This window comes from Dreissena polymorpha, chromosome 8 (assembly GCF_020536995.1).
Source record: "Dreissena polymorpha isolate Duluth1 chromosome 8, UMN_Dpol_1.0, whole genome shotgun sequence".
In the NCBI taxonomy this organism is placed as follows: domain Eukaryota; kingdom Metazoa; phylum Mollusca; class Bivalvia; order Myida; family Dreissenidae; genus Dreissena; species Dreissena polymorpha.
This window is the reverse complement of record NC_068362.1, coordinates 43,798,434-43,808,453: the sequence shown is the minus strand read 5'-3', so window position 1 is coordinate 43,808,453 and position 10,020 is coordinate 43,798,434. Positions and strand designations below refer to the sequence as shown.

General features: G+C 34.9%; 1 protein-coding gene across 1 annotated transcript; it reads left to right on the top strand.

Moving 5' to 3' along the window:
• The first annotated feature begins 429 nt into the window (after positions 1–429).
• LOC127840482 (putative deoxyribonuclease TATDN2) lies at positions 430–4,599 on the top strand. The gene is made up of 2 exons (XM_052368901.1): positions 430–459; positions 3,715–4,599. The coding sequence occupies exons 1-2, from the start codon at positions 430–432 to the stop codon at positions 4,597–4,599; spliced, it is 915 nt and encodes a 304-aa protein (XP_052224861.1).
• Positions 4,600–10,020: the final 5,421 nt, after the last annotated feature.

The window sequence follows — 10,020 nt, the reverse complement described above, 5'->3', positions numbered from 1 at the left end:
AATAGTTCAGGATCTTGACCACTAACCTGACTTGGATTTTAATTATGATGAAATAGCTCAGGGTCTCTGCCACCAAACTGGCTTGGATTTTAATTATGGTGAGAAAGCTCGGGTCTTGACCACAAAAATGGCTTGGATTTTAATTATGCTGAAATAGCTTGGGATCTTTACCACCAAAGTGGGCGGGGCCCTGGGGTGGGTAATGTGAACATGGATGGTCGAGACACTGTGTTGTCATAAGAAATCTTTAGTGTTAATTTGAAGTCAATTGGTGAAAAATGGTGCGGCAGAGGCCGACGCGTATTCCCATGCCGCATGTTTGACCCAGGGGGCGCCCCAGGGTTGGTAATGCGGCCATGCATGGTTGAGATTGACCGTAACTATTGTCTTAAGAGATTTCGAGTGCTTGACAGGTTAATGTAAGCCATCATGGAGACAGGTGGTTTATGTGGGCTGGTGGTAATTTAAAAGATGAAGTTTCAAAAATAATTATAAAAATAAAATTTGGGGGGGGGATTCTGGGGTGGGGCATGGGGGATAGTTTGGGTGCAGTGCATTGTGGTATGTCAGGTTAGTGTTGTATTGTCAAAGTATGAATCAAATGTGATCATAAATAAAGAAGTTATGGCAATTTAAGCAAAATGTTCAATTATCTAAGTATAAAAGGGGCAATAATTCTGTCAAATGCTTGATACAGTTTTCTTCTCTTGTTTATAGATTGGGATCATGTTGGTAAAGAAGTATGCAAAATATGAAAGCAATATGGCAAAGGACATAGAAAATATTTGAGGTGGTATGCAAACTTTAACATAGATTTATCAATAATATGCATATTCTTAGTATAAAAGGTTAATAATTCTGTCAAAATGCTTGATACAGTTGTCTGCTCTTGTTTATAGATTGGGATCATGTTGGTAATGAAGTATGCAAAATATGAAAACAATAAGTCAAAGCAATATGGCAAAGGACATAGAAAATATTTGAGGTGGTATGCAAACTTTAACATAGATTCATCAATAATAGGCATATTCTAAGTATAAAAGGGGCAATAATTCTGTCAAAATGCTTGATACAGTTGTCTGCTCTTGTTTATAGATAAGGGTCATGTTGGTAAAGAAGTACATGTATGCAAAGTATAAAAGTAATTTGTTAAAGGACAAAGAAAATATATGGGGTAGTACACAAACTTTAACATGTGCACGCTAACAGTAACGCCGACGTGATCAGGATAGCTCCATTATATATATTTCATATATATTAGTCAAGCTAAAAATGAGTGAAAATCTCTGACCCGTCTCCACCCCATCCCCTTTAACTTTTGACCCAGGGGTCAGATCAAAATTCCAAATAGTGCAGGGTCGCACATAATGCTCATAGCTACCATGTGTTTAAGTTTCAAGGTTCTAGTGCTTATGGTGTAGGAGATAGTGGCTAGGACAGACGGACAGACTGATGGTGGAGATAACCACAATGAACCTGTTAACAGCCAACTAACGCTGCCAACAAAGCACAAGCTTTACGTGTCAGGATGCGGCACTATCTATACAAACTGCATAAGGAATTACAAGACGCTTAGGGTTTGAGGGACACCAAACCTGATTATGAGTCTTCCACACCTTAAGCATCTTAATAACCCTTTGCATGCTGGGAAATTTGTCGTCTGCTAAAATGTTGTCTGCTGAATTTCTAAAATAAGCATTTTCTTCAAAAAAATTTCAAAGAATACTATCAGAATAGCAAACAGTTTGGATCCTGATGAGACGCCATGTTCTGTGGCGTCTCATCTGGATCCAAACTGTTTTCAAAGGCCTTTAAAATTCGGTTCCCGCACTGAAAGGGTTAAATATACTTATTTGCTTGTGTACATGTACCTGATAATAAATTATTATTATTACCTATTTTGGCATCAACAAGCTTTATCAATAGGCCCTCAAATTTTGCACATAAACGCTACACGATCAACCAATATGCCTTTTCATTTCAAGTCGGAAAGCAATTTAGCCCTTATTCGGCCATAATAGGGTGGAGGAACTATTTAAAATACAACTATTCCAGATACAAAAATATGAATTCATTTATTTAATGCACTTATTTTCTTCTCTTTTGCTACGAAATGACCATAAACCAGCTTTCCAAGTCATATTTTGCACTAGCAGATGATATTTCTTTTTTTACATATGAAAGGTAAAAAGACATTCAAGCAGCATTTTATAATATAAATTTTAAAATGCACTCAATCATGCACTTCCAAACAATATTATTGTAATTCTGTTATTTATAATCATATTAATAATGCCTCATTTTTCTCAAGTTTATGGTTTACTATCTATTTTTCCCAATTTTATGGTTTATCTTGATTATTTTCTGAATTCAAAAGGCACTGGCTTAAAAAAAAATGTCTATGCATGTAACTGTATATTGAAATCTCTTTATGAGTGATTATAAATGCATGATAAAATTCTAACATGTTATGTAATAGATAAATCTATATTGTTTGTATTTTTTCGTAAACATTATTAGCCACCGTTGTGGTCAAACATATTTTTTTGTTTTATTAATGACGTTGTTTCACAGATTACTGTAACAGAGCTACAGATAAGGTGGGCATTTGTGCAAATATCCAATGTAAAATTGCCGATTACGCATAGAAAAATAAAACCATGCGTTCCGAAACCCCATTGAAATTGCCGATTACGCATATCATATTTTTCCTTTGCATAACGAGTAAATTTGTCCCGGAAATACCCTGGTCCGAAATACCCGGATTCTTTCCGCTTTGTCCAAGCGCTTTCAGTATAACCTTCAGCACAATAATATGTACGGAAAAAAGTGTCTTTGTGACTACGTGTTATTGTTGTGAAAATGTCGAAATCGTGAGGCCTTAAAAATGGAAACATCGTATCCTAGGCACAAAGAAACTCAATTTTAAGATATTTAACCGCAGGCAACACAAAATCAGAAGCGGAAAATATAGTGAAACTAATTCTTGACAATATTATGTCGGAGGCAATCGCTGTCCGTGCTTACATTGTAAGAAAACTGGTGGAAAAAATCGTTGAACTTTTTTTTTAAATCAAGACTGTATATTATGGATACATCTACATAATGACACAAAATCTCTGAAACTAATCAATTAAGAGTGGAACTACAACCAGCTTATTCAGGTAAGCAGGTGAGAATTTAAGACAATGAACATACCCAATTTTAAAACAAAGGTACCCAATTGTCAATTAAAGTACCCGGTAGTGGGTACCGACTTTTTTGTACCCAATTGAATATGAAAATACCCAATTGAACTCAAAAGTAGTGAGTATTAACCCAATTACTCAGAAAAGTTATCTGGAGCTCTGCTGTAACGTACAATCTTTATACGGAATGAAGGAGTTTTTATTTACAAGTACACTTTTTGTATTTTTTTGATAGTCTACTTAATTTTTGTTTTACTGTTAAATAAAATAACGCCGCACGCGTCAGACTAATGTCGTTAAAATCTAGAGTTTAAATGAAATTATGTCACACGATATACATATAAAAATATTTAACTGCATGTCCGACTTGTCGTCATTAAATTCAAGTCGTCATTAAATTCAAGATTTAAAATGAAAATACGTCACAAGATATATGTACTTCATACCATACGAGTTTTTTAGGATATTTTAATATCTGAATACTGGTATTTTACATGTGTTAAACTTAAACTGTAATGTATCGCAGATCATATGCGGTCTGTTAGGGGAACGCAGAGCCAAGGAGCTAAGAGATGCTTTTCCAGCAGCTGAACCACTAGAATGGCCGGAAGCATGGGACAGTCACTTCCATATGGATCGAACCCTTGCTAGGGCGGGTTTGACGGAATTAAGTCTGGCAGCAGCTGCTAACCTGACGCCTGGTGACAAATCCTACCAAGTCAAAGTGATTGGAGGAGTAGCCGTCTTCTGCGATCCTCCATCATATCCTTCTCTGGAGGAAGTTACCCGGTTAAAATCCCAGGGAGTGATATCCGCAGTTGGAATTCATCCACGTCGGGCAGCTTCCCTTAGCGAAGCTGATTGGAAAGCCTTTGAGAAGATGATATCTCTGCCTGAAATCACAGTCTTCGGGGAGGTCGGTATTGACCATACAGAAGATCCCACCCATTGGGCACAACAACACGTTGTGTTAGACAAGGCTTTGGGATTCCTGAGACCGGATCAGGTATTGGTGCTACATAACCGAAAAGCCCAAGATAAAGAAGGAGACGATATGTTACAGCTCCTTTATCATCTCAAAGGAGTGATCCCCAGAGAACAGAAGATCCATGTCCACTGTTTTACCGGCAGTATAATGGCTGTGGAATTGTGGATCAAAGAGTTCCCCAATGTACACTTTGGATTGACCAAGGTTGCTAGGAGTGAGGCAGAGAGGCAGGCAGTTTGTCGCATTCCAGACGACAAGCTTCTGCTTGAAACGGACTCCCCATACTTCTCTTCCAGGGGCCAATATAGCTGCCCATGTCATCTGGGAGGTGTGGCCGCCGGAGTCAGTCGGATACGGGGGATGGACTGGACTGACGTCTTAACGCTGGCTAACACCAATGCCAGACGTTTATATAACGCCTAAGCTCCGTCTTTCTTTTCCAGTTCAGATCAGTTCTGAGTAATTTCAGTCTGAGTTAACATTTATTCTGTCCATAATACGACAGGATCCACAACGATGAAAAGGAATACTTATTCAGTCTAAGGCTGGAAAGAAAATTAGCGACATCAACGAATCCTTCAAGATAAAGAGGGAGGGAGTGTAGTGGAAAGTAGATTTCCACTAATAGTTGGTGCGGTGTAACCTCATAGTTGGATTGGCTCGGACTTTATCCCAGGATTGACGTCACTCTGGGTAGTCAAGCTGTTGTCCTCGTAGAGGTTGGACGTGTCTACTAACGAAGAGTTTATCGTGTCGTATTTATGGTAAGGGCCCATTGTATTGAAGGATTAGGGTAGGGAAATACTTTATAGACATTAAACAGCGTATCATTACGTAGACAACAGTTGCACAACTGTATGCGTAAAAAGGTAAATCAGTATATTAATAATTATGTTGACAACTAGCTTACGTAGCAACGTCCGAAAATATGAAATATCCGACATCTATTTCAATATTTAAAATTCAAGATATAATGACTACTGAACTGTTTTACTTTAAGGAAAAAACAGTAAAAGTATGTTTTTAATGAAAATGAAACACAACAAACAATATACTTATCATGATAACGGCTAAACGACTTATTATCCCAATATAACACTGTCATTGAATCGCACATTTCAATTTAAAATTATTCCCCTTGAAAGTTAATGCATATTGATATAACGAATTCATCAAACGTTATCAAACATGAGTTATTTGCATTGCATCGGATTCCCACAATATTATGTGGATGTAAATCGGATCCGGTTGTTGTTTATGTGTCAAGCTCATTTTGCCAGTGAGATACTTAAATTACTTGCGTAGTAAAATCGGCTAGATTGAACTTTACCGGTACGGAGTTGTTTACCACTATCAAATCTACTGTAAAGTACACAAAGATACTTACATAATTCTGCCGTATCTGTCTGAATAAACATCCGCTGCACAAAATATAGACATTTGTATTAATGATTATTAAACACAATCATATTTTTCTGTGTTTATTGAATTAATGACACTGAGTTTCTTTGTTGCGTTACAAGATGGCGGATCTCTAGCGCTGTTTGTGAAGTGACGTCACAATGTTTATTTGAGCGCGTGCCCGTTCCCACAAAAAAAGTTTAAACACAAAATACTCGAAAACTTGATTTTTGCCAGGTATAACGCCTACGCCAACAGGTAGATCGCATTCTGGTCCATATACATGTCAAATTTCAGCAAACGTGTTCGGCCAGTTTTCAAGACTCCCAAATCGCGGCTATATGCGCCAGCTTAACGAAACTTAGCCCCCTTAATCATTCGTTCGAATGAACGTCATCAATGATGACGTCCAATACATCACTCATTCCATATTCACACAAAAACGTAACACACCGATATTTGTCATATAAATCAAGATATAACAGATGATACGATAAGGCACCAGGGCCGTACCCAGGATTTTTTTACAGGGGGGGCCCAACCGGGGAGGGTTTGGGAGGGGTCCCCCCTCCATATATATATACTTTTGTTTATTTGGCACTTTGCAAGGTGAATTTTAATGCTTATAAAAAACGTATTTTGTGATATGAATTAATGGAAAATAACAAGTAAATCAGCACATTTCGGAAGTCTTAAGCTTTAAACATTGGTGTGAATTCACAACAATATTAAAAGCTTTAGATTTCCGAAACTTACAGGTTGAAACTGACGATTACCCACATCAACTCTCGTATTGCTTCCATCATTTTTTTCACAAATCAATAACGTCACAGGTTTTTTTTTAATCTGATTTTTTGGGAAAGACCTTGCCATTTTTGAGGAAAAAATTGCGCGAAACGCCTAATTTTTGGGTGAAATAATGAAAGTCTTAAATAATCAATTTAACATATTTTAGTGTTATCAAACAAATTCAAGGAAAGAGATAATTTAATTATACAATATTTTTCTACACTGGATCAGGTTAACTTATATAATGAGATCGATTTGTTGTTTCAATTTTCATTTTTTTACCAATGAGCCATTAATAAGTTAATATTACTCAATTCTCGGTACTCAATTATTTTAAATACTGAATTCTGCCAAATTTTATCTGTTGCTCGGCAAATTTATGAATCTGTTTTTCTTTTAAACAAACATGGTAACTATCTCATCGTAGTCTTTTTCAGTGATTTCCTTTCAAAAATTATAAATACTCAGTTTTAATACCTTTGTCAGTGTTTTTGTTCCGGTTCAAATTCAGGGCCCTATTCTCAATGCAAAAAGTATGTATTGGGACTTAAAAATTCCCAATAAAATGTTTAAAAAAAACAATTAAACTTTTAGAAGGGACAAACATGTCTAGGGCCTTTTCACAGAATGAAAAAAACTTGCGTCGGCAATTATCAGACCATAGTCTACGAACTCCTGTAGCAGTTGCTTCCATTCGCTGCACGTATCTTTAATACATTTTACATCAACCATCGATAGATGAAGCATTCATGATCACAATGGGGGTCTGATCGGGGATGTGTACAAGGCGATAAGAAAACATTGCCTAGAGGCTTATCTCGAATGGCGAGCGTGTATCCCCTTGTTTATCAGGGACAATAAAACATAGATGCTCTTTTGTTTTGAGGGAAAGCGTACTGTGGGCCCTTGCACGAGAAAAAAAATTGCAGTGGGCCGATTATTAAAAAAAAAAATCATAGTTCGACAGCCAGCTGGGGGGGCCCGGGCCCCTGGGCCCATGGCCTGGGTACGGGCCTGGGCACAAAACATTTGGTATTTGCGAATGGTTATGTTTACGCAAAAATATTCGTTTTATATTCATGGAGCAATTTAATAACTAAATACATTTCTGAAAGCGGGTTAAAAGACGAACAATAATAAGTTCAACCAATTAGATGTCATAAATTGATTCGTGTTATTAGAAGGCATCACAATTAATCGCTGAACACAATTGCTTGTTCCGATTTACCGCCAATACAGTGCCAACATGCCAGTGCTTGATATACGGCCATTAGAATCGCACGGGGGCTAATAAAATTCGACTGAAGAAACAGCGCTAATGAATTCTAGCGCCATTTAAAAGCAATACACATCAAATAGCATTCTTTCCTTCTTTCCATAAAAATGCCTGGTTGTACACTGCTTATTCAAACGATAAAACTAAATCATCAAGAACATAATTGTTATTGTTTTGCTTCTACATCTAGTAAAAAAATACATAAAAATGCATATTTAAAATGCTTCTTTATAATGATGTTGAAAAATGTATGTTTAAACCCCCTCTTAAATTGAGAAAAAGTTTGGATAAATATGTAAATGGAATTTAATGTTATATATCAATAGTATGTGGAAATGTATTTAAGTTTTTTTTCTTGATGGGAATCAATACTTTGAACATGTTTGCTAAAATCGTATCACTTTAATTATGATTATGATGGTAAATATTATTGTTACGATTATGTACTTTTTGTCATTGCGATCAATATAATTATTATAGTAGATGTATAAAAATTATACCATCGGACCACTAAGGACATACGAAATGTGTTTTTTTTATTTACATTTTTCATAAATATTAATTTATAAAATAAAGAATAATCTTGTTTAAACAAATGTTGTTGAAAAAATGTTGAAAATGGACTAACTTGAATGTTTTAACATTTGATGAAAACAAATACACGTATGCAACTTCGTATTAAAAGGACACGAGTTTGCATGATTCGAGTTTAAACGCGAAGGAATCTTTTTTATGAAATCAGTAAACAGACAAACAGAGAGTCAGAGAGGAGGGCAAAAAAGAACGTGGTAATTGAAGTACATGTATACACTCGTCTACTTCATCGCGGGTGAATTATATATTGGGCTGATATAGTTTATACATGCTTTAAAAGAAGAGCACGCGGAAAGTTATACATTACTATCTTAAACGAATTCTTCAACTTATATCACAAATACTTTTGGGTGATCTGTGCTCTGTCCCTCTTCAGCAAACAAAACAAGTTGAAACAATTTTATCTTGTATAAATTTTTTGTGGTTTTCTTTTAAGTAATTTGATAATTATAAATCAATTTTCTCTATACGTTCAACAACGGAAAATAAAGATTTTTAAGACTTTTAATAATAATTTCGGATGATACATCAATTGTAAAGATATGAAAATTGTATCTTGCACCTTTATTAATGCATTTATATGCATGTTATTTCACCAATTTGATATGATACCGATAAGTTATAGAGATAATTGTTTTCCCATTTTTTTAGCAAAGAAAAAACAATCTGTATTATCTATTGGTCTGAAAATTGAAAATATAGCTTAAATTCAACTATAAACATTAATTTATCTGAATATATTGACTATCCTGTAAAAAATATTGCATGTACCAATAGTATACTAATATATTCTATTCCGTTTCAGACTAAATAACCAAACATTTTCATAACATTTTTTACAGTAATACAATGCACCAAATAATGTGTGAACGTTTAGATAAGATGAAACTTATATACACATGTATATACAGTTTTTATGTTCCAACATATATTCTTCTGTATTGTTATGTAGAAATACGCAAATTAAAGACGCCTTTGTGAACCGTTCTTTCACCGGTCTTTCACCAACATATCTTCTGTTACTATAATCCGCACCCCAGATCCACCACAGCACATAATAGTTATATTAACTATTTATTTAATAACATTTCAATCATTCTGTCAACTTCAACAAGAACATACTCTTTCTGTTGTGTTCAATACTTTGATCCAGTTTGAATTTGGATACGCAACAACATCGCACCTATAATTCGTCATTCTTTGAAAAGATGTATGATTTGTACCGACGTTAACCGCATGCTGCTAATGTATATATATTATACATGCATATATGTTGATGACGATGAGCTGTATCTGCTAAGTCGAAATTAAATATTATTCTGTTCTTATCTATGAAAATAAGTGTGTCATTACATAAACGTGAATTTTATTAGCCATATTCATGTTTTTCAACATTATATTTTAGGAAATAAGTCGTGTTTGAGATTCTGTTGCAGCTGCTGATTCTACCAGTAATAATGAGAATTATTAGTATGCTGAAGATAATTATGGAATTTCTAAAATTGTGATTACTATTTTGATTTTTTTTTGAAAAAGTTAATGGTAAGGATGCTGATGATGGCATATTCTTTTACATTGCACGATTGTTTCGTCTTTTGTATTGAAATGAAATGAGTTTTAAATTATTATTGTTGATGGGAACACAAACAATTACCACGTTTAACTTTTAAGTTCCAAAACTGGTGTATACATTGTATGTTAAGTAGCTGTGATTAAATTATAATAACAATACATAATACAAATAATAACAATATAATGAAAAATAACAATAAAATAATAATAAT

Bases quoted from the DNA above. Each gene is read 5' to 3' on its own strand.
- LOC127840482 (XM_052368901.1), top strand. From the start codon at position 430: ATGGAGACAGGTGGTTTATGTGGGCTGGTG. The intron at 460-3,714 runs GTAATTTAAAAG...AATGTATCGCAG, and splicing joins GTGGTTTATGTGGGCTGGTG to ATCATATGCGGTCTGTTAGG.